General features: G+C 39.2%; 1 protein-coding gene across 1 annotated transcript in view; it reads right to left on the bottom strand.

Moving 5' to 3' along the window:
• Positions 1-25,644, bottom strand: part of srcin1a (SRC kinase signaling inhibitor 1a) — a 108,648-nt gene that overhangs the window by 24,624 nt on the left and 58,380 nt on the right. The window contains exons 2-11 of the mRNA XM_081610458.1: positions 25,012-25,041; positions 23,780-24,150; positions 17,074-17,100; positions 8,361-8,556; positions 6,445-6,740; positions 3,858-4,633; positions 3,617-3,718; positions 3,098-3,225; positions 1,589-1,609; positions 788-948 (exon numbers count right to left, since the gene is read on the bottom strand). Coding sequence (XP_081466584.1) covers positions 788-948; positions 1,589-1,609; positions 3,098-3,225; positions 3,617-3,718; positions 3,858-4,633; positions 6,445-6,740; positions 8,361-8,556; positions 17,074-17,100; positions 23,780-24,150; positions 25,012-25,041 — 2,108 coding nt within the window. The remainder of the gene's footprint in view (positions 1-787; positions 949-1,588; positions 1,610-3,097; positions 3,226-3,616; positions 3,719-3,857; positions 4,634-6,444; positions 6,741-8,360; positions 8,557-17,073; positions 17,101-23,779; positions 24,151-25,011; positions 25,042-25,644) is intronic.

Genomic DNA, 25,644 nt, shown 5'->3' with positions numbered 1-25,644 from the left:
ACCCCAATAACCACTCAAAACACTGTTAGGTCATATCCTAAGACTGTGTGAACTAAGCTGTAAGTTTGTAGACTGTATTCATTTGAGTGTCAGGGAAGGTGACGATTTCCTTCCCACAATCCCGTAGGATTTCAGGAAGTGCAAGAACAAGATGTGTTTATGTTAATGAAATGCAATTCATAAAAAGATCTGCAAGGTAGATACAGATATCTGTATCTAACAGAGTCAGCAGAGAACACAGCTGTCGGCTCCAATAATCTTAATATATCCTCAGCCAGCAGATGCTTAGAGTTGTGTTTATGAATGCCAAGTGTAATTTCCTGCAACGGCAAACTAACAAGGATTCCAAATGGTAAAAAAAAAACAAGCATAAAAAGATAAACTAAAGCCAATCGAAGCAGCTTGCCTCACCCTTAACATGTATTTTCCAGCTTTGCTACAGATCCTCTGTCCTAAACTCAAATCTTTTGCAGTTTTTAACAGATTATCTTCCAGGATTGTTCTGTTTTTAACTACATCTTCTCATAAACTTTCATCAACTCCCCGATGCCTGATGAAGAAAAGCATCCAGACAGCATGACGCTGCTACAACCACGTTTCAATCAACAAAACCTCACAGTGTTTGTGAATGACAGTTGGAAATGAGATTTTATTATCATGCATTAAAGAGAATGAGAATTTTAACATAAGTTTTCCAAATTAAATGGCAATATCTCTAAGGTACATATCTTCAGGAGTGAACAGGAAAGTGTTTCTGAAATAGATAAACTGTTTAAACTGTGGATACCTGTATCTTGCGAAGCTGACCGAGCTGTTTGCGGAGGTCGGTGGCATTTTGCTGCAGACCGTGCAGATGGAGTTTCATCTGCAGGCGACCCACACCGTTCACCGGGGTTGTGTTAGATGGCGGTGGTGGCATCAGAGCTAAAGGTGCTGACGGTGTGTTGGCTGCTAATCACAAAGCAGGATATTGGGGGATCATTGGGAAACAATTCTGTTAGTTTGTTAAGCAGCGCTCCAGTTACATTTCAAATACAATATGAGCAACACGCACACTCTCAGCATAAATACCCAAATAAATACATCTATATAGAGAGCAGGTCTGGGCACACGCACGCTTTATCCAGTGTGAAAAAGCAACAAAAACCACCATATTCACAAAACTCTAGTTGTATATCGGGTAAAAAGTGAGCTCATGCTATTAGTAACCGGGGGAGAAGTTCACTGTCTGTTTAGTTGGGACACACAGGGATGTGAACGCTCTTATCTCAACACAGGGCTTTGTGAGTATGGCCATCAATCTGCCATTTATTTGACCACACATACACACTCGCAAACGAGTGTCTAGTGTGTGACAAAATAAACTTCTGAAAATTCCCAAACAACCAAGCAAAGAATTCAAGGATTAGAGACATAAGGAGAGGAGTCCGCTTTCCAGGGAAAAAAATACAGCCAGGAGGAAAACATGAGAACAGAGACTGCTGGTTTTTCAGCAACACCAACACCCATACAGAGGGCAGAGAGTCATGATGAATGTCTGACAGAAGAAATAAAAAAAAGGATGACAGGAGGAGGAGATGCCAACTACCTTTCTTCTTCTGACGTCCAGCTGGAATATAGAAAGAGTGAGCCAGTTACCAAGAAATTAATGAGGAGGGATAGAGAGACAAAAGAAAGAGGAGAGTCTTCAGATTTTATATTTGAAGAGGGATGAACAGGGAAGATTTCTACTGATTACAGCAGAGGAAGGGACTGTGGAGGTGCCTTAGTGTTTTGGCACTGCACCAATTTATGAGAAAGATTCAGACGCATTTAAATCTTTGAACTGAGTCCATGAAGATCTGGGCAAAGATTATCTGTGTTTGAATAAGTCGGAAAAATTATAGGAAGGAGGAAAAATAACTTAAAAAGGACAATAATTGATCTAATCCATGCTACAGATGCTGACAAGTTATGAAATTTTCATTTTTAAGTTCAACAACCATCTAAAAAGATTTATTCCACACAGAGTGTGTTAACTATTTCATAGCTGTGTCTGTTTTCAAACCTTGCCTAGAGGGTTATGTTTACACTTTTGAGGATTTGCTTGCTTATTTAACACATTTCAAACAGCTCCAAAGGTGTTCAAGAGTATTTTTGAGATTTCTAACAGCCTTTTTTTACTTTCTTTGTGCATCTGATAGGGTATTTCAACATCCAATGGTGAATAGGTCATTTTAGAGTATGACCAAAAGAAAAATAAAAGGAAAAAAAATGTCCTAGTCAGAAATTTTGTGGGTTTTTTCCAATTATCTTGGAGTTAGTGCTGATTAGAGATTTGATTTTGATCCAAGTGAAGATTTAGGAAAGTCTAAATAATCTAAATACTTTTTTTTTTAAAAGCCCTCGTTTGTTGTCTTTTTGGTAAAGTCAATTTTAGACCACAACATGATAATGTAAATAAGTAAAATTTTTAAATGTAAGCAGGTATAATGATCAAATGTATTTTATATTGCTTAGCAAAACATTAAACATCCTATAATTTAGCACAAAATGGTTCTACTTAAAGTTAAAGTTGTTGTTTACAGCCATATTTTCTTAGATACCTTACACTTTGCGCCATAAGAGGCAACCCACTTTTCACTGACCGACCATGAAATTGAGCAGTGGAAAACTTTCTTGGCCCTGGGTGCAACTGCCAGCACTTCTGCTTTGAGCAGAGAGTCGTTTTAGTCACATTAAAAACTAATAAAATAGAATTATTTTCACATTTACTAGCTTCATGAGGCTCACTGATATTGATATTTGAAAAAAAAAAAATGCTGCACCGGAAAACAGGAAAGGCACAATTTTTCATTTTCTCAGACTGAGAACAAAAAACAAGAAAATTAAAACCAACAAGTATCTTAGCAATGTTGTACCCCATATCAAATCTTGCCCATCTTCCCACATTGAGAGCATGGACAAATAGGCCTGAAGATCAGCATCACTGCAGAGTAATGCATACAGTATTTTTGGAGCAGAGTTAGCAAGAACATGCGCACAGGCATGGCAACAGGGAAACAGGAGTGTTAGTAACACTTCAATTCGCAGATCTCGATTACTATGCTATACTCACTTCCAGTGGCGGAGCCGTCACTGTTAGTTTCGGTCTTCTCGCTGGAAGAGAAAGGTAATGGCCGTGAAAACTCCGTCCCTTGGTCCGGAGGGCAGCCCGCCATCATGCAGAGACGCAGTAGGCCGCATCTGAGGATCAACGGCCACAGGGCAAGGCAATTACAGAGCTAATGCTCAAAGCACCACTACCGGATAAGATGAAACTTCTCACATTAGCTCAGTTATCTTCTAGTAATTAAACTCCTGGTATGTACATGAACAAAGATAGCTTGACATAGTAAATGTAAAAGGCTGAAAACTCTGTGAATCCGACAGCAGATCAATAGCACAGCTGCCTGCAGCTGATGGTTTAGTGGTCTGTACTGGAGCTGTGCTCGAGCAATACCTCACTACCGTGGAGCTGGTAATGGCTCTGATAATAGCCTGCCGCTGTTCCTGTCAATACCTCTGCTTATGTGTCAAATCTGAGGCTGTATTTGTGACTTTTAGAGGGTTAATGGGGTCTAATAGAGGGTCTTACGTGCTGTCGCTGTCTGGTGCCCTGGTCAGTACACTCTGCACGAGGCCAGTCAGGCTGGCTATTTGCTTCTCCATGGCCTCCATACGCTCCAGGCGGTGGTCCCTGAAAAAAACACATAATGCTTATAAAATTATAGGCACAGGCAGATTACAGTGGAGCAGTCAATGCTTCTGTGAAGGGCTAATTTACAGAGTGTCTTATAGTTGAAGACATTCAGAGAGCTGTTCCAAATGAGGCTGACCTGCTTGTGTCTGCGTCTTGTCCAGATAAAGAAGGACCAAAACCAGGCTCTGAACTGGAGCTGGGCCTCGACTTTGGGCTCTCCACAAACACAGAGGAGGAGGCAGAGTCTTTCCGGAAAGTCTGCCTGACAGGCGAGGGTCGTGGTGAAGTGGAATACGAGTCCCTGTCCCTCAGCTGCATGTCAGGGATTTTTTGTGGGGATGAGGGTGGCATGCGGAACCCCATTCCCAGGGTTGCAGAGGAGTACGTGTCCGAGTATAGTGAACCTCCAGGCTTGTAGAATGAGTCCTCCAGGTCTCCCTGAAGAGCAGCGGCAGAGTAGGTGCTAAGAGAGCGTACGGACCCTCGCCGGTAGAGGCCAGTGGTAACAGGGTAGCTGAAAGGGTCTCCAATGGCAGCCAAAGACTGGGTGGAGGCAATGCTGAGGCGACCCTCATTCATCAAACTGTAGGGATCAGCATACAGCGCCTCATTTTTCATGAGAGCCAGCTTTTTTGCAGAAACTTCTTCATCTGGTTTGACATCACGGCGCTCCAGGATGGCACTTGGTGATGGAGACAGACCCATGTTGGCACCATGGCCACCTGGAGGATGGTGGGGATGTCTGGGCTGCTCGTGTTGAGGATGGTTTCCGGAGAAGGAGGGAGTACGCCCCCCGCTGTACGAGAGGCGAGAGCGGGACGGAGAGCCAGAGGGTGCTGAGGTCGAAGAGGAAGGAAGAGTGTTGAGACGGCGCGTTGGGGAAGATTCCCGAGATGAGTAAACCATTTCTCTCTGAAAGAAACAAAATAGTTGTTAGGATGGCAGCCATTAGATGATAGGGATGTGAACTACCCTACCAGAGACATCAAAATTGCTGAGGAACTTCTCAAAAAGCAAAGCAAAGACAGAAAGCACTGCCACTGCAACATAAACAGCATAACATTTTGTCTAAAAGGTAAATGCTCAAGTCTAAATGTGACTGAAAGTTGGTTAGCACTGATCAAATGAGCAAAACAAACTTGAACTTTGCTGTCTTTGTTAAGGCAAAATTCAAAAAGTATATATTTAAAAAATCTCATTTTCAGCATATTTCTATTGAATAAGCAGACATAAGGACATAAGCCCATAGAAAAATGTTTATGGACATCCAGTCTTTTGAAAGGGACTGCTTTGAAAGCAATAAAGACCAGCTTCAGCCAGCATCTTTACAAGGCCTTTTGCTATTTTGCCATGGAGTTGGTCTGCAATTTTTACAACAAAATACCTGTATCTATGGGACAGAGAACCTGCTTTCTTTCCTGAATGGTAATAATAATTACAGGCACTGTAATCTTACAGTAAGACAAAATCTACTGTCCTTAACTCATATTTTCCTTTCTATTTTCTTTCATTTCTATCACACTGGTCACTAATGCTTTCAATCAGGTGTGGACAGTGAAAGTCCATCCAAGTGCCTGAATATATGACTTGCAATATCTTAGTCTACCAAATATTGCATGTAAGCAGTCCCTTGCGACTGCAATATTGCACATGTTGATATTGTAATGAGGACTGTGATTCAACATTGTGCAGCTTTAGAAGGAACATAATACAATATTCTCAAAGGAACCCAATACTCTGCTATTTAGCAAATAGAAATATTTTGTAATCCTGACTTTCTAAAAACAGGAAAGGTTTTGTCTGGTTTAATATCAGACAGTGAGAAAAAAAAGAATGTGTCTTTTTAAGCACTGCATGTAAATGTCTTTTCAACTGTTTTTACTGCATCAACTGCACAAAAAGCTGCTGATGTAATCAGCTTTGAAAGGAAACTTTAGTTATACATCAGCTATCAGTTAAAGGTTTGTGTTTTCTCATCTTTTAATATCCCCTTTAGAGTGCTTTTCATGTACACCTCACTTTTGATTTTCCAGTTGATATAATACAATATTGGATGGATAACTATATTAGAAGCTTAACTCTCTCGCTCACAGTTTTGTTTCTCTGAATCTGAGCTCACAATATCACACACAGAGAACATCAGCTTTCCACTACCAGAGACACAATGATTTGTAATCAGATTAAGTTGGAGAATATATCCAAATGTATTCATAGCTCTTCCCCAACTGTCAGCCATTTCTTTACCCCATATCTGCTCCAAATAGATGGAAGAATGAGTGTGAGCATTACCACAGCACAGTGTAAGTAAACAGAAACACTCTTCAGTGTTTTTTTAATAACATTTGTATTCCCAGTTCAGTGTGAATAATGCAGATGGTAAGCAGAGTTTTGCATCAATAATAGTTAAAAAAAAAAATTCTCCCTCAGGCTGCTTTATCTTTACTAAAGCAGAAATCATTTCAAATGTTAAAATATGCTCATTTTACATGGGAGCATGTTCTCTCCTGCTTGCACAGCAACAGATGGCCTATTTGAAGATGAAAAAATACATTTCCGACGGGAAAACATGTTCCATTGCTAACCCCCAATACATTGCGAAAAGATACCGTTCCCAAAAACAGCAACATTTATCTTCCAAAGAACTCTGCTGCAGCTCCGACTTATTATAACAGGGGTATTCTACACAAATTGCCCTTCCCACCTCTCAGGTCTCCTCTGCTTACCCGCAGGTCTCCGTTAGCCAGGTGTGCAGCCGCAGGGTAAGAAGCATAGATGGGTTCTTTGCGGTATATCTTGATGATACTACGGTCCTGAATATCCCGGACGTCCTCCAGCTCGTAGAAGACGTTTCGGGCCTCGTCTTTGATTAAGATCGCCGTGTTGGGTGACTTCAGCATTCCCACCGTCAACTTCTGAGGGAACATGTGCACGATGAGAGCGTGCAGCGTGTCCATGCTGCTCAGCTCGTGGGTGATGTGAACCCGGCGTGTCTCATCTCCATACTGCAGGAAGAGCACGCCTAGGAGAGAGTTGTGGGGGAGAGGTAGTTGAGTCAGAAGAGTTTGGCTTTATTAGGTGGGAGAATAACCAGTGGAGACATATCTTGCGAGCTGTGGTGTTGGTTGTGATCCACAAATTCTGATTACCGGTACCAAAAAAACCTATGGCAACTTTCTGGGCCTCATATTTAAACCTTCTGAATACTTTCTCATGTCATGTTACAGTCATAGTTTTATTCAATTTTTGGAGGATTTTATGTAATAAACCAACACAAAGTTGCTAATTTTTGTCGTAAATTAATGAAAACAAATAAGTGCGATTAATCATGTTTAAGTCACCCAATTTCTAAATAGACTTTACATGTGTGTAATTAAATCCTGTTGTTCTGTAGTTTTGAAGAAGCTGCAAAGATCCACAGCTCGGATATGAAAATCTGTCAACAGATCAACTATTAATTGCGCACTCCACAAATCTGGCATTTGCAGAGAAGTTGCAAAAAAGATTTGTTGATGGAAAGTCATAAGACATTTAATTTGCAGTTCTGGTCACAGCATGTCACAAGTAATGCAGGAGTCACAGCAAATGTGTAAAAGAAGGAGCTCTGATCAGACGAGCTCTACTCATCTTTACTTATAATGAAGACGACACAGCCTTTTGTAACCAAATGCATCACACTGTGGACATGCTCCTTCTGAGTAAGGAACTGAAGAAAACCTGACTGACTGTTATGCACCACGTTGAGTTGGTCCATTTTATAAAATCCCAGTAACATGTAACATGAGAAAATGGTTCTATAAAAGTAAAAATCACAATTTTGGAAACTATTTGAGAACTTTTGCGCTGATTAGTGAACATTTAGATATCTAGGAAAAATAAAAATAATTAGTTACATTTTAACAATATTTTAAAATGCAGAGTGTTGTTTTTTTTTACATAAGCAGCAGTAGGTAAAGTTTGTGGAAAAAAAATAAGAAGAATGTTTTGTTGAAAGATGTGTATGATGCCTGACTAACCTGAAAATTCATCTTCATACACGAAGGGACAAACAAAAACAACAACAAAGGAAAAGAAAAAGGAATTACAAATGGGGCAAAAAAATAATACTTTGTATAAACAAGTCATTGAGAAAAGAAAAAAGACAGGTATTAGTAGAGACAGAGGAAAGAGATCAGTGTTTCTGCTAAACACCTTAGTCTTTCTGATTCGTTCACTGTCACAAATAATGACCAAAGTCCAGAATGACTGAACTCTGTAGACTTAATATCCATGTGACACAAATAATATTTAGGTTTTTCTTGTTACCAATTCTCCTTGATCGTATTACAAACATTAGATCACAGTCTGTAACAGTAAGAGTATTAGTGTTAATAATTTACAGAGTCTAATCAGGAAAACTTATACTTTTATATATTTAGAAACACTCATTTGATTGTTTTATATCTATGCAGAAGAGCAATTAAACCAGGGAAGCACTTCATGATAAATGCACTGAGAATATAACACCTCCTCCCACTATCTGGCAGGAAAGTGTTTCACAGCAGCAGCAGCAACATGAAGCAAAGAGAAAGCTGTAAAATCTGCCTCGAGTTCTACCAGCCTGTTGAGACGGGTCATGCCAGGATCGCCTTGGAATCATTACCTGGAGATCTTAGCTTATTCTGGCTGGCGGAACGAGACAGCGGCAGGCTCTGGCGGAATCGGTTCATCCGGTTGAACCCGAGGGGCATGTCGGCTTCTGACATGGTCTCCAGGGATTCGGCGGAGGCAAAGGAAAGCTTGGCAGCCTGGTCCGCAAGCCCGGACTGGGTGGACTGGGAATGGCGTGGACTGCGACTCTGCAGGACACACAGAGGCATGTGTGAATTCAGTGAGAGGTGAAATTGTGGCAGAAAAAATGGATTTGACAAGGCTGATGTCATAAGACCAACTGGAAGAGACAGGGAGCACACACAATGAGGGATAACACAATAAGCCAAGTAATGAGATTATTCAGACCTTGACAATGGGTTTTAGCTACCAGCCATTCACTGACAATTGCTTGCATCACAGTTTATAACATCAGAAGAATGACATATAAAATGCTTTAGAGTGCAGAGGAACTCTTTCCTCATGAATTTATCAGCGTCAAACTGTGTGAAACCTGACAAAAGTTGCTCTGTATTCTTCACTTCACATCCACATCCATTCATGGACCCCCTCATTGGTACTTGTCCCTGCGCACCTATGAACTTTTAAATGAGTTCTTGTGGGATGGGAGGAGAAGCTCATGTAAATCCCAGGCTCTCACTGTGGGTTTATCCTGCTGGCTTACGCCCAGGCGTCTCTCTCTCTCTCTTTCTTTCTTTCTTTCTTTCTCTCTCTCTCTCTCTCTCTCTTACACTTTCTCTCCCAAAGACTGTTAGCTCGGCTGAGGCTGAGCTCACTGAACTGAACTCTCTGATTCCCCACCGCTGTAGCATTTCCTCCAGCTCAGAGGCTGCTGTAATGAGCTCCCCGAATGCTGTCTGCTGATTGTTTTCACGGAAGAAGCAGACACATCCTCATCCCACAGTTTAGTAGCAGTGACTGTCTCCTTCTCTTTGAAGCATGAACGCAACGGTTGTCACCTAGTTCTTTCTCTGTTCAAGTCCAGTTGCTGCATGAACCTTCTGTGGCTTTCATATTGGTGCAACTTTTAATTAATGGGAGACTAACTGCAGTGACATGAAGGGTCATCTCTGTGCTCAGACTCAGAACAAAAAGTTTTTTTTCATGAAAAACCACCAAACCACAATGATCAAAGAAAAAAGATTAAGCTCAACTTTACTTTCGCTTTAATATCAAGCAGCAGGGCAGACAGTTTGATGTAGTTACTTATTACAATATAAAAATCATCTCAATCTCTTAAAAACAGCAAATATAAACAGGCATTATTTCTTTAAGTGTTAGTCGAGTCTTGCTGACATGATGATTCTTTATGCAGTAGATGATTGTTAAGGTAAGATATGGTCAAGAAGATCAAGATAAAGTGATCTGATTGAGGCCCTATGACTCTGAAGACATATTTCTCATTTAGTATTTAGCTCTTTGGATTGTCAGTTTTGTCCTAAATCAGTTACAATTTCTAAACTCAGAGGCGGCTTGTCTCGTTAAGCTGATTAGGCAGTGATTATCCAAAAGGATTCAGTCTAGTTTAAAGGAACTGCACACATTTTGACTTACTTTTGTCCTTTCTGTAACTTCCTTTTTATTATATTTGTCCAAGACAAGTGTAGGAATAGCATTTTTTAACGTTCTGTGGTACTTGTTAAAAATTGAGTGATATTTATTTAATATCTAATTGTGCTAGCTATTGTATTGACCTGGGAGTTATTAAACTCCATCAGAAGCTTTAAAATCCATATCAAAGGCAAAAAAGTAACAGGAAAAAAATGATGTTTCCTTTTATGTAATGTGCCATTATAAGATTTTCTTATGTCAAATGCTCTCATCTGCCCTGCTGCCAGGGAACCAAAGCAACTCTGTGCCCTGCTGTGGAAATACTAGCTGGTCGTTTTTTAAAATCCTCTATGTTAATTTTTGCATTGCTTTGTTGTCGACTGCTTTAGACTGAAACTAATCATTTGCTGTGGAATCTAAAACAAAAACGACAAGGAAACCATTTGTGCATTCTCTCTTGAGTAACAGCAATAATCACTTTTGACTGATATATTCTTTTTCTGAATGCAGGTTGACTTCAACTACGTCATTATTACCAGCCATTTTGACATTGCTGGAAATAATGTCACAATGATACATTTTCTGCTTTGGTACTTAACTAAATGCAATGAAAGGATGCGTGTTTGGAGAATTGGTTGCATGTGACAAACTTTTTCTGAGGACATGCAAATGCATGTCAGATTTGTACAGTGTACCACATAGAAAAACTGACACAGCATCCTATTAAATTTAATCTACACCAATATTAATAAAATTCTGATTTGTTGTTATTGCATAAAGTAGCAAAATAGGAGATCAAGCTAAATAGTTTCATGCAACTGCTTTGGATAATGGTTTGCTTGAAAAGCATAGCTAAATTTACATTAATTGCAAAAAAATAAAGTCCTATTCTTTTTCTGTGACATTAGTCTGCTGCTGCCTAACTTTTAAAAATCCGCTGAAGTCTGTGTTTTTGTCAAAAAGAATCCTTCAAATAGATATATGATTTTAAAATAGATATCTACTCAAGAGCAAATTATTTCCTTACACTTACTACTATTGTTTGCAAAAACATCCACAATAAGTTTGCGAGGTAAACTGCCTGTGGGCTTTCATCATGCAATGTCAAAGTCCTTTTGACACTATCATACATAATGCAGTCCCACACCCACACATGAAGAATCCAGAGATAGTGCTGGCACACAACGTTAGATCGCTACCGGAAAGTGTGTGATGCAGACAGATAACCCCCAACATGTTTTCTAATAGGGTAATTTATCTAAACAGTGACCACACTGTAAAAAAACAACAGCCAGCAGCATCCCAGGGGCCCACCAGATACTGCAAAGTGCAACATTCTAGCCTTACTGTCAAACCGCCGTATAATAGGGGGGAAATATAATGTATTCATTTTTATCAGGTAGGTCTAGGATTCGATATTATTTCACGCTGTCTCTGTCAAGGGAAAAGTGAGGAAATTTTTTTGGAATAGAACAGAAAACGTTATCTGACACCAACAGTGACATAAATTTCTCCTTGACAGGACTCTATACACACATGAAACTTTCAAAAAAGGACATAAACAAGATAAAAATAGTAAACAGGATGTTCAAATACCTCTGCTGAGAGCTGTAATTGCAGTAGGGATGAATGACTTTTATTTTGTTGCTTTCCTGGCCAGTGGGACTTTGTATCTCCTGTCTAAAGGGAGGAGACTGAATGACTTTTTGTAAATAAAAAAACTAAAGAAGAAAAGTCCTAAAGTTTGAAATATGAAGAAATGTGTACCACTTTGGGAAATACACTTGATTTTATTCAGTATTTGTCATGGGGAGGATTAATAACAACTTAGGTTTACTCTTGTTGCAGTGAACTAAAATAAAAATTGTTAACAGTAGCAACTTCTGGAAGTAATTAGTGAATTTTGTGCAATCTGTACCAACTCATGTTGAAGATTTTTATTAATTATTAAGCCTAACTCCTACAAGAAGCTGTATGAGCACACTCTGACAATTTCTTTAATTTAAATTCAGGAACATTGTTTGCCGACCATGTTTGGAATTGTAAGTTCTAATACATGCAGCAGAGAAATTAGATATTATCAACAATCTGACTGCAACTCTACTGCTCTGTAATAGTTGATTTATCTAAGAAAAAAAAGGAAAAAAAAGAGCAAAACAAGCTTGAATATGATAGTAACTGTGTATTTTTTTTCTGCAAATACTAAATCAAAAAGGATGTGTTACATCCGAGTACTTGCTCGCCACAAAGCCTGAAAACCGCAAATTTTACATTCTAATCCTGCAGGAAAGAAAAAATAAAACTGTGGGAACAGCAAAGAGTGGGGTTGTATTCACTTAGAAACGTATTGCTGAATTACAAATGTATCATATTTTTCAGGTTGACTTTTTACATCACCCTGTCTATACTGACTTCCTTATTTCTGCTTCCACTTTAAGGAGGTTTGATAATATCTTTCTGCAGTAATTTTGTATTCTAAATGTTTCATGCAAAAACACCATCTGGTTTTGCATCTGCTCCTATTAGACAAGCCAGGAACCGGTTCTGCTGCCTTTCTCTCAGAAAACCCTTTATTTTCTACTGATTAAGACAGTTTCAGCCCAACCCTATTGCTACTGAGTTTTCTACGGTCTTTATTCACTGTGGATGAGAGAAAAAAAGAGTACGGAACAGGATGAGGTTAGAAGACAAGCAAATGGAGTGGAAAGAAGGACAAGGTGGCCCGACAACAGACCTCAGGCTACAAACTGCATTAAACTTATGCAACCTCCCACCAGTTCTTCTGATTTCTTGTGCTAATGCTACATAGTAGCAACGTGCTCTCGTTGTTAAAAACAAACACTCACCAAAGAAGGTCATAAGGTCAAAAACTAGAAGACATTATGTATCACCTAAAAAATCATATCTAGTTAACCTGTATCAGAAAAAAAACAATTTTTCCAGAACAGATTGTTTCCGTTTAATTTTTTTTTACACTTGAATGTTTAAGATTAGACAAAAAACATTTGTAAGTGAAGATTTGATTTATTACGGTAAAAGGCTGTTCAAACCAACCTAGCCCTGTGTAAATATATTTATTCCACCTGATATATGGTATATTAGCTGTGACTGACCACATTAAATAAATCCCTTAAATCTAACCTGTATGACAACAAAAGACCATCTAAAGCACTCCAGACCTAACTTGCCTTAAGGTCAGCATTCATTATTCAAGACAATCTGTGGAATTTTCTAAGGTGAAAAACACACAAAGGCATGTCTCTCATTTCCCAAAAACGCCTAGATTACTTTTGGAAAAAGACTTTGCCGACTGATGAGACAAGAGTAAATGTAAACGTTTCTGTCCCATGACATCTGATGTAAAACTAACCCAACATCTCATAAAAAGAATATTGCAGTGAACCAATAGTGTGGTGCCCTGGGCCTACTTTGCTGTAAGTAAGGGGGTTATCAATTCTACTAATTTTAACTTAAAGTCAGGTTGTTTTGGATATTTTTTTTTCCTTTTATAAATGAACTAAATTAAAAATTGCTTGTTCATTTTGACTCAGGTTGTCTTTGACCGATCATAAATTTGCTTATCTGAAACCTTCGTCCCACCAATAAGGATAAGAGGACAACATTTGTAATAATTTTCACAGTCCTATAGATGAAAGTGAAACACTGAGATTGGTTTGGGAGTCAATTAAATCTTCATTTATCTGCCTCACTTCCCCTGTACAGATTAAGCAAAAGATTTGTAACCACAGTTGCAAACCTGTAGATCTAATTTTCTGTGAGAGCAGCTGTAATCAGACGAGCGGTTTTGCTGAGGGTCACAACGCCCCCATAATTGCCCGAAAAATTTGACACCCTGCTGCTAAAAACTTTAATCGGCTTGTTTAAATATTTCTGGATCATAATTTTACATGTTAGGAGGTAAATCCTTCAACCCAAGATGTACCGATGAATGCACATACAACATGTCCGCTTTATTTTATATCCGGAACACGTAAACAGCAGCTGATAGCGCTGGGGAGGCAATCACGTTTGATACATCCTGATTGCAGAGAGCCGAAAGGGTTATAACTATGTGCTGTGTCAGACAATGGCGATCCAGTAGTGTCTTTTTTCGTATGTGGCTGATTTGAGGTAAAGCGCTAGACAAGCAGGTGAAACAGTGTGGCTAAACTGCACTGCAGCAATGGCCCCGAGGCTCGTTCATGACATGATGGATGCAAGTAGCCTCCACTTCTAATCTCAACCCCTTGAGTAAAACTGAAAAGAGAAATGTCGCACAGCTTGATGTGCGTGAACTCGTTAGTTGCAGGGTATTAGGTTAAATGTTTAAAACGACAAATCTTTTAACATCTCCACTTTTCCTTGAGTCCTTTGATATCTAGCTTGTTCAGTTTTTTTTTTCCCCCTATAACTAATATCTTGGTGTTCTTCAAAAGCTTCTGCTTGTCTTCACCCCTAGTTATGTCTCCCTCCCACGCCTTTTACACAACGTCACTCACTGATTCTCTCCCGTCACTCCATAAGCTTCTCACCGAGACAACTGATGTCAGATTATCTGCCTCCACCTCAGTCTCTGCTGACAGAAGCTTTGAGTCTCATCCACATGCTTTGCTTGCGGTTAATTGTAATGAGTCAGCACTTTCTCAATTTTTAATGAAATTTAAAGAAACGGACTCCTTAATATACCCATACTACACATCCATTTTACTCTTAACTGTCCAATTAATTCACCTCAACTTCTCGAGCTTTGCAGCCAATCGTCTGGACACAAAATCTCCTCATAATAATGGAGTAATTTCTCTTCAGACGACCTGAAGTCATCAATGCATGGAAATGACGGCTCTGCCAGATCCCAGTAAATTGTAAGTTGATGGAGCATGTGAAAGGAAAGGAAGAAAAATAGCATTTTCAAGAAGAGGTGAGATGATGATTGAGATTTCCAGATAGAATTAGTCATATAGGCCTGGAAGACTCAAACTGAAAATTTTATGTCCTCCTGTCTTTTTTTATTTTTTTTTACCAGTAAGGTTTAAATAAGGTTTAGATAAAAACTGTAAATATGACATGGCAAACAAGAAAATTTTTCTTAAATGTGTCTCTTAACAGTTAGCTGTGCTAACCAGCTAACTGTCTGACACATGATTAAAGGAGCTAAATTTGATTGGCTAGAAGCTGCTTGACATAATTTAGTGCTGTTTAATTTGGCCTGGGTCACCATAAGGTCACCACATTTGTAGGTGATTTTTGCAGATGAATTTCTTCTGGCAAAATTAAAGTAAAACAAATGCAAATCATACATGTAATTGCACAGAATAAATAATCAATGTCTGTGATTTTAATTTTTTCCATAATAAACAAGCCACAGAGCCATCCATGCTTCTTTATATCTACAGTCAAAGCATTTATTAAAATGTTAAAACAATTCGAAATGTGTTAAAAACAGCCGGTTGCAGAGGCAATTTTATTTTGTTGGCACAGAAATTGAGGATAATAATTCAAAGTACAGTAGATAAAATAAAGTCTCTACAACTGAGAATTCAGAACTGCTCAAAGAAAGCATTTTCCAATTTTTTGTTTGATAAAAATCAATAACAATGACCCAGTAACCTTATAGTTTAACTGTGCCTTGGTCAGAGGACTGTAAGAGTTGGGTTTTCACAACTATCTTTCTCTCTTCCAAAGATCCTGGACGAATTTGTAAATATCACTCGAAGTCTGATGAGCTGAAGAGATGAAAGCAAAAGAACAGGCCCATGACCGTGGGTGATATAAACAGGTTGTCAAGAGAGGATAGAGGTTAAAGATAGATTTATTTGTTGGTTCTAGCCTTGAGAAATACTTCAGTAAAAAGCTAGTAATTATTCACAATTTAAAAAAAGAAGTTATTCAAAGTACAGGAATGCAGAGTGTGTAGAAAACAAATTGACACAGCTATTAATTTTTCATGTGGGAGATAAATGTACTCAAGTTAAAAATATTATTTTTTCTAAATTTTTTCGTTTGAGATTATGTTACTGGATATAAATAGAAATATATTCCAAGATTTTCATCCAGGAAAATCACAGCGGCAGAGTTTAGCCTTTGCTTAATCTCCACGGACTCTCAGCTAAGCACAAGAGTGGAAAGCCGAGCTTAGATTAGAGCTGGTGGGACGCTGAAGTAGGGCGTGGGTTTCTGGAGCTTCACTGATTAGAAAGAAAACTTTGCAGAAAGCCCTGCAAATATAAAAGGTGTCATTCAGATTGTGCATAAGAAATTATCTTCAAATCTTCTCCCCACTAAATATTTTTGATGCTTTCATGGTAAAATCTATCTCTGCAGAAGCACCTTTGATATCAGTATATAGATCTTACTGTTTTCTGAATAATCACACAAATACACAAATTTAAAGTAACATTGTGGGGTAAAGGAAACAGCAATTTACAATGTCAGGGAAAGTAGGCTGCTAAAACTACATTTTATGGTTGAGTAGCATTGAAATAATTAAACCAAATACCAGAAAACGATCAGATTTTATCGACAAATTAAATGCTACTACATAATAGTAGCATTTAATTTACAATATAAAATAATACAAAATAAGTACAGTAATTGTTTTTATTAGTTTGCTATTATATTATACTTCAGATCTAATCATCAGTCAGGTGAAAAATATCAAATTCTTAGCTGTTTATCAACTAAAACACTGTTTTTCGACGCAGTTTTGGATTTTGAATATTTTGAAATCTGATGCTTTTGTTTTATTCTTTCAGCTTTTTCCTCTGTTGAATTTCTGCTCATCAAAAACCACTCCACAAAGACTCATTTGATAGCTGTACTTCATTGCCAGTATAATACAACAAGCCGGTCAAATGTTTCCAGCCAGTAATGCTAACTAACGGAGGTGTCATGAGTTCATGAAGGTATTCAAATTAAATTGACATGAAGAAGATTAAGCTGTTTTCACCCTTGACATTTCTGTCACCACAAAAGCCACAACCACACACAAGCTCTGTCCAAAAAAGTGAAAAGATGTTGCAGGAGTAAGAAGGGTGTGAAAAAAGAGCAGCAGGAGGGACATTAAGTGAGTTTGGGGGTGGACAAGATGCCACAGACGTAAACACACACAAAACAGACAGAAGAATGACAAACACACTTAGACAAGGAGCACTAACCTTAAAGCTCCAGTAGTTGGGCTGTTGCTGTGGTGTTTCATGAAGAACAAAAGAAAGAAACACGAGAAAGATAAAGAAATTACTCTCTCAAGAATCATACATAATAAATGCAAGAAAATGCAAACTTTAAAAACATTAGTTGAAATGTAACAACAATCATGTAACTTGCTGATTTATTTTATTTTTTATCCTGCCTTCTGTAAGGATTTACTGTATATTGCTGACAGGTAAATTTAAAGCGTATATGGAAAACACAAGCACTGACTGGTCAATAATGGAGGTAATGGCTCCGTTTTCAGGCATCAGGTTACTGAAAACCTGACATGAGATTGTGCTATTATAAATGAAATGAAAAGAGCAATATTAAATAAAATCAGCAGTCCATTCTCTCCTTGCAACGTTGGCTTTTCTCCCAGATTTCACCACTGGCAAACAACCATTTTGTCCCCTTCTTGCTCTCTGGTTTCTTCCAATCTCCTTCCACCTGCTGCTCACTTTTCATCACAACCTCCAAAGCTGACCTGCTAATTTGCAACACTGAATAACGTAGCAAACATCTGCACATTTTCCCTTCCTGCTGTTTGGACATTGCAGAAAAAGTGCTAACATATTCATAAAAGGCCTAAGGTAACAAGACTTAAAATAAGCCATAATTACCCCATAGTCACTGCTGGCCAAACAATATCTCAAGTTGACAATATGCAGTACTAAAGATGGAGCAGAGTTCACAAATCTCAATTGTAATTCCAACTCCACTTTTATTCTTCTCTGCAGGCAATATTCACCCAATTCAGCTTCTCTTCTTTAAAGTCAAAATTACCTGAGCTAGGATTAAAAAAAGTGACAGGCATGTTTTTAGTTATGATAGTCATAACTATCATAACTAAAAACAACTACTGGAGCTTTAAGATTATGTGTATATATATATACACATAATCATAAATTAAATATATGCTTATGCTGAGAATATGCTTGGTAATTCAGAGGTGTACGTAATTTATTAAAACTCAGTATTAGTTGATGTTTTGCAGAAAACAGTTGGACAGTATCAAACAGAATATTCCAACATTTTCGATGCAGTAAAGCAAAAAAAAAAAAAAGTAAATATCAACTTCAATGCACTTTTCAAATATAAATCTTGTTTTACTCTGATTAATGTGTTAATTTTAGCATTAAATAGCCCCTCCATATATATGTTCTTTGTAATTAAGCTTACTTTGACATCGAGGTTTATCTGTCAAGCTGCTTCTTTTGTGAGTTTTCTCAGTCAGTTGCTGCATTCATATACGCTGTTTTATAAAATAAGTCTTCTGGAAAAGAGCCAGAGCTTTGAAAATTATGTTACAGCAATAGTAAGACCTTCAACAACCTGGAAACAAAGACGCAGCAGATAATGGCTGATTAACTGAGAAATCCAGTTGTTCTTTATATAGTACTTTAGTATTAGAGGTATGTGAACATGTAGGCTCAGACATATGCCAAAAGAAAAAAAAGACACATAAAAATTTCAACCCACGCTTCTTTCTCCTTTAGCATATAAATGACTCTTGACAAACGTCATAGCAGCTAGAATGAAAGACAACGCTTTAATGTAACACTGTGAAAAAAAGCCTATACTCCTGCCATCTGTGCTGTTTGTGTTTTTCAAATGTTTTTGGTTGCTGTTGTTAAATAAAAAAAATTATTTTTTACACTCCTCAAGCATTGGTTCAACAAGTGTAAATAAGCTATTTTTAAACCCACTGGTTGGATGAATTTGTTAATAATATCATGTTCTCTGAGGAGAGGTTGCGTTAGGGGTTAACGTGTCATTGATAATGGGTCTGTGTCAGGGACGAGCTAATCATGAGGTCTCTCCAGAGTAAAAGTAAACTAGCCTTGACTATCCGGTTATACTGAACATAACCAGAAAGTTTCATCATCTGCGGGCATCATTTCAATGTTGTAAATAAAAGCAATTAATTTGTTATGACACTAAGAAGAATGATTTTGTTCTTACCCGCAAGACAAAATAAGTCCAGCTTTAATGACAGAGAAGAAATTTGTGGTTTTGTGCATCTGTCTTTGGCAGCGTCTGTTGCATTAATAACGTGCACTTGTGATGCTAAGGTAAACATATCTAATCCTTTCTGCCCGCTTTGCTGACAGAGGCAGATAAACACAGCTTGGACTTTGAGTTGTAAATACTACAAAAAGCAAACTGGAGAGGGTTTATTTGATTATGTTACCCCTGACAACCATGCAATTAAAGAACATTTTCTGTCTTAAGAGTACATTTAACAACTTATTCTATGCTTTGCTGCAAATCTACAAGCAGCTTCTTATGTCACTTTATGCCTTAAGCAGATAATTACTGCAGTCTATTTAAGATGTCAGATTAAACTTAGAACTGAGGGGTCAAATGCAACTCTCACTTCAGAAATGTGAGAATCATCTGCACAATTAAACACTCACACAGACACGTGCAAGTGGAGTCCAGCGGAGAAACGTAGCCTCAAAGAGTGGCGCGCTGCGTTACCTGACCTGCATGTAAAGCAGACTCTTTACTCCCTCCCTTCCCTCCTCCACTCTTTCTCATGTCGTCATCTTCTCTGCACCCCCCCTCCCCTCCATCTAACTCATTCTTACTCATGCACCCTAAATCATCCTCTGGTCCAGTTTAGTTGCAACACAAAAGCAGCTTTCGCTACCCATTCTAGAAAAACAGATAATATCTGTACAGAAAATCAACCCCACGCTCGAAGGGAGACACGAAAAGCTTTGTGCACAGCTTTTACTATCGTCCCCTCAGCTTTCGTCTGCTGTGGGTTTCTGCCTGCTGAGGCATATGCACTCTGTCACTACAACAACCACAACAAACATAACAGGCGTGGAATCTAATCCCAGCTGGCACATTCTTATCCCACACACACGCTCACATACACACTTCTCTGCAACAGCTTCCCGCTCCCAGTTAAATCTCACCTGCAGAGCACCTGTGCCTGTCCAAGACTCCAGTCACCCCAGACTGTCCATCAGGTGTAGAAAATCTTCAGCGCATTTTTTTTTTCTGTTGCTCGTCTCTCCCTCCCTCTGCTTCTCTTACAAATCTCCCTCTTCCTCATTCAAGTCCCTCTCTTTCCCCGTCTCGCTCTACAATTGCACATGCGGCGGGAACTCTTTTTTATTTAATTCATTACAACACCAGCCGATTAACTCCTTCACAGATGGGCGGTAGGGTCCTGCTGGTGCTGGTTAATTGGTCAGTGGACGGCTTGACTGCGACCACGAACCCCCGCCCCCTTCTGGCTTCCCTCTACGAGAGAAATGACAAGGAATCCTGGAGTCTGCTGCTCCCTCCCTGGTGCAGTGAAAATGCCCTGTCACTTCAGGATCCGTCTGCTCACCGTGCTGTCCCTCCACTCGTCATTCATTTCTGTCTTCATTATTGTCCCATTCTTTCTTCTCCACACAACCTGACCTTTGCAATACGATATCCCTTCGTGCCTTATATGGGAGTGGTTCCCAAGGCAACCGGGACTCCACCTGTCGTTCACCCACCCAACTCTCTCTCTCAATCCCTTTCATTCTCTCTCTCCTCTTCCCACGTGTGCTTTTCTGTCACGTCATTACGCCTGAATTTTCCCAAATTTACATACAGCAGCAGCGCTTACATGCCCTTTGCATGTTTGCTCCAGGTACGGAAACTGTGAAACTGGTACAAACATAAGCTACACTTCAAAGGGGCAAAAATCATTTAAATGCTTAAATATGTCTTCCTTCACCTCACGGGATCCAGTTTTGTCCCCCAAGGTAACACTTTGCTGGATCTGCCAAGCAGAAATTAGCCAATACTTGAGCTCCAGACAGATACAACATAAAAATCCTTGCAATGTATCATAAAAACTAAGGGTGCATTCACATCAACCCTGTTAAGTTTGCTTTAACCAAAATCTAGTTTGTTTGCCTAGGAAGTCCAATTTATTTGGGGAGATGTGAATGACATCACAGAGGTCTAGCTTCGGTTGAAGTGAACTCTGGTGTGGTGTGGTTCGGATGCATATGTGAATGAAAAGCTGACCAAATGAAGAAGGATATAGTGCAGGGCAATCTGTTTAAATACAACCAAAACAATCTCGCTAATCTAGTACTAGCAGGAGAAATGTTTTGTGCTCCTTTGCCAAAGTCAAACAAGAAGTTCTACAATCGCTAAAATCTGACAGTACTCCATTTATGTTTACATTTCATGAAGAAGGAAATTGTGGTCATGTCTCCTTTAGAGGTAATCATATTTCCTTTAGTGGCTCTTGGTCCAGCGGCACCACAGGTGATTTGGTAAATATGTTGACACAGTGCGGTGTGAAAGCGAACCACTCAAGCTAAAAATGTTACAAATGGTGCAATTTTTGTCCCCAGTTGAATCAAGTTTGCCAAACTATCAAGTGTGAAAACAATCTAAGTGTCTTTAATGCACAGAAAAATAAATACAAAATGTCAACAGTATAGAAATCGCCAATAATAACTGTAGAGCTGAAGTATCTACACTAACCAACCCGGGGCAACAAAAAATTTACCTTTTATGTAAATTCATTAAATAGAATAATAACAAAGGTGATATAACAAAAGCACTTTCTTCACAGCCGTAATCTTTTTTTGTACTGATCATACTTCACAACTTTCTGCAACTTTAAGTCGATCTGTGGTGAGTTCAGCTGACTGGACTTGATTTGGAATAGAAAACACCAAGCAATAAAGCTAAAGAAACCGTTTTTAGACCCCTGAGACTTGATTGTTTCAAAACACATATCTGGTGAAGGACATAAAACATTTTTAGAGGATGGAATTTGATCTCCATTATTTGGAAATATAAAAAACCTCTTAGGCAGACACTTTTTGTAGATAGGAATATCACCAGAAGGTTATTGCCTGCACTTTGCTTATGGACTCCACTAACCAGTACTTAACATTACAGTGGTCATATGGAGATGGAAACTTGCTTGAAGTTGGCAGAAGCACAACTTAAAGATTACTGGACCCAAAGACACAAAACTCTCTGATGCGATGAAACCAAAATAAAGCTTTTTGGTCTGAACATCACAATTGGAGAGAAGAAGGAGGCACTACTGATCACAAGATGTCTCTCTGTGTCTTATTTATGAAATATCTGCGAGTATTACAAATTCCCTTTGAAGTGATAATAGTCCGGTTCCAATCCCGTAGTGAGTTTTCTCATCTTGTGCCTCAACAGAGAACATGGTAAATTTGCTTTGACCAAATCCCTTTAAACTTTGTTACAGTTAACTTATTCTATCAAATTTGTAGTGAATCTAAATAAGCCATAAAATGTAGTCACTGTAATAGAATCATCTGTCTTTTCCTACTTGCAGCATCTTAGTAAGACCTTACTTGCCACTGCTGTAGAGCGAGGAGTTGCCTGCTCCGTATCTGCCAAATAATAGTCCTGTGTTGGACTACAGAGTGAAAATTCTTGCAAAAAACTGTCAGGGTAAATAAAATAGCTGTTCTTGGTCATGTTCAAAATGTCCCTTTAGACACTTTAAATATCCAAAAATATTTTTTTCAGTGTCACGGTTACATTCTGTGCAGCTTGCTCTACACTGGTAGTGAACAAAGTGTGGCAAAGAGAGCCAGAAAGATGCAGCACCAAACACAGTCTCTGTTTCAGCAGTAAGAATCATTGCAAAGATGGTTAGGAAAAGGTCATGAACAGGAAAAGTACTGCAGTTCCTAAACACTGACTAGGGTGTGGCTGGCAAAGTCAAATTTAGAACAACAATAACATGGTATGTTTGTTAAAGGTGACCTATTAGGCTTCCTTGATCTGGTTAGGATAGGTCTATGAGCTATACAAAGCATGTTCATTACATTTTATGCACAAAATTATTCTTAGATAATGAGATTTAGTCTGCTCAGTTCTGCCAATGTTTACACTTGACTGTGAAAATGGCTGAAGGCAAATGCACAATTACACAACAGTCTATATTTGAAAAGCAGAAGTAGAGCCTCCAGCACAACCAACAAGAATGCAGCAAGTGATTTCTGAATAATAAATCAACAACAAAACACTTATCTTTTCCACCAGCCATCGTAGCGCGCACACAGCAGTAAAACCAGCTAACCAAATGTCCTGGAGCTCAGCTTGGGTTGCTATAGGCTGGGCTTCGCTGGGGTTGCTTTGCTTTGCTGGAGTTGCTAGGTGAGAGGCAGTGCTTGCTGATTTGTGACTTTACATACAGAAGGTTTTTGAAACTTGTAATTTCAAAAACCTGGTTTTTAACTTATTGTCATAAACCAGCTGGGTTTTTTTTAAGCATTTGGGCTGTTTTTAGAAGCAGTAGAAACCCAAGTGAAAGTATAAAAATATGCCAAATGTGAATTTTGCATAAGATATTCCCTTTAAGTTAGGGACTTTGATACCGTCAACCTGATACTCCCTAGATTAGAACCATGATCTGACACTTGACTCTGGACAACTAAAAACAGCTGCTTTAATTCTCCAGTACAAGTCTGTTTTGTGTGCTTTAGAATGGACTATTGTTAGCCTAACAGTGATATAATTCACAAACAGCTAAAAGGCTGACAATACTGCATCAGGAAATAAATGGAATTGCAGACACTTTTGCATCTGCCTTAAGTCACAAGTTAACACAATTATAAAAAAACATATCTCAGGGCGTCAGTAAAAATATGTAACAAATATTATTACCTGTTCTCTAGCAGACCGATCCGAGGAGCCCCTCATGCTGGCATGGGATGGTGAGGGTGATGGTGGGTTGTGGTGGGGGCTGTGGTGGGAATGCTGCAGCTGCTGCTGCTGCTGCTGCTGTTGCTGCTGCTGCTGTTGGTATTTGCTCTTCAGGTGATCCATGAAGGCGTCCCTCTTCCGTTCCATGTCAGCCTTATGCAAGTTGGTCAGGGCCTCCAGACTCTGTGCGGCGCTGACAGTGTGGCGGTGCTCAGATGTGTGCACCAAGCCGACATTGGAGAAACGCCGGCCGCTGTTCCCCAGCGTCCTGTACTCTCGTGGATACTCCAGGTCATCTGTGGAGATCATGTGACTGCCGCCACGCTCAGGATCTAAAGGATGAGGATGGAGAAGGTGGAGAAGGAGAAGGAGGGATGAGGAAAAGGAAAAAAAGAGGTAAGAGGAAGGAGGGCGGAACGCGTACGGATGAGAGGCAAATTGCCACCCAAATCCGCATCCAGGAACATTTCAGGGTGGAGACATACAGACACACAGCAGACACACACAGGTGGAAACAAGTGAAGCAGAGGGGAGCAGAGAGGGAAAAACGGCACATAGGGGACAGGAGAGAGAAAGAGAGAGAAATGGGGTGGGATGTTAGACTATTTGCCACCAGGACAGAGCAGTTTCTTGCAGAATTATTGATTTCAAGTTCTAGGGGGGAAGAAAAATGAGAAAAGTAAAGTGCTTCTGCAATAGATCAAAGGCAGGGGCTCTAGCTGAATTTGTTTTGGAAGTTATTCCGTTCTGATATGCCAGTTTGTCTTTAAGTGACTCTCATTTTTTTATTTAGAAAACAGTCAAAACGAAATATATTGACATTAAAGTGATTGAAAGTCAGGTGGGAACATGTAGGAACAGGTACATCATTTCTATCATTACTCTGTCTTACTTTTCTCAGCAACTTCTCCCCATCATTCCCTCAGAAACCCGTCACCCGCTGACACTTTCTTTACATGTTCTCACTATCTCTCTGTTCCTTCTGTCCATTTTAAGGACTCCCATCACTCTGACAGCACGTGGCCTTTTTATCAGTGCTCAATCTGACAGGCAATGCAGCCCAAGGTGGAAATCAGACAGGAAGAGAACAAAGACAGACGGAAGAAGATGGTTACACATAAAATATGTGACTGGAATAGCGATGAACTTAGGAGGGGACAAAAAAGCAGGGAGCCATTCGCCCGGTGAGTTACCTTGCTTAGGATAACAGGCCCCAGCGTTGGCTAAAAGAGAAACACGTGAAGGGTTAATTTGTGTGTTTGTGCACAGATGTGCAAGCAAACACATCAGGTCTAGTTCATATGGCAATGGAAAAAGCTATCAAGGCATGATAGCACTTTCTCTGGGTTACCAGAAGGTAATGCATTATATATGCATCATAATGGATTCAAACAAGTTAACATATGGGATGGTGGGATATGAATGCTGTTTGTCTTCCAATAACCTGCTGGAATGAATGATGATGATTATGCATTTTCACAGCAAAATTAAATTGCAAATTACAGTCAGTGATTAGCGGGGGGAAAAAAAATCAATTTTGCAATTCTGGTTAAATTAAAAGTGTAAAATAAGGCTAAAGAAAGCTGACCTCCTACACATCAAATGCTTGTCAGCAGCAACAGGAATAGCTAAACGAGTGAGCAGCAGAGGAAGATTTCTCAAGGCAAAAGTTGCAATTAGACCGGTAATGTACAAAGGAAAAAGACAGACGTTTTCCACATAAAGGATAAACCGACACATAGAGTAAGTCTGTTAGTCGGAGCAGGTCTGTGATAACTCCAGAAAAGTAGAACTCAAACAGCGTACTGATTTTCAACCCACTTCTC

This window comes from Poecilia reticulata, chromosome 8, assembly GCF_904066995.2.
Source record: "Poecilia reticulata chromosome 8, P_reticulata-male-v2, whole genome shotgun sequence".
Classification (NCBI taxonomy): domain Eukaryota; kingdom Metazoa; phylum Chordata; class Actinopteri; order Cyprinodontiformes; family Poeciliidae; genus Poecilia; species Poecilia reticulata.
Note: the sequence above shows the minus strand (reverse complement) of the source record. Positions and strands in the feature narration are given on the sequence as shown.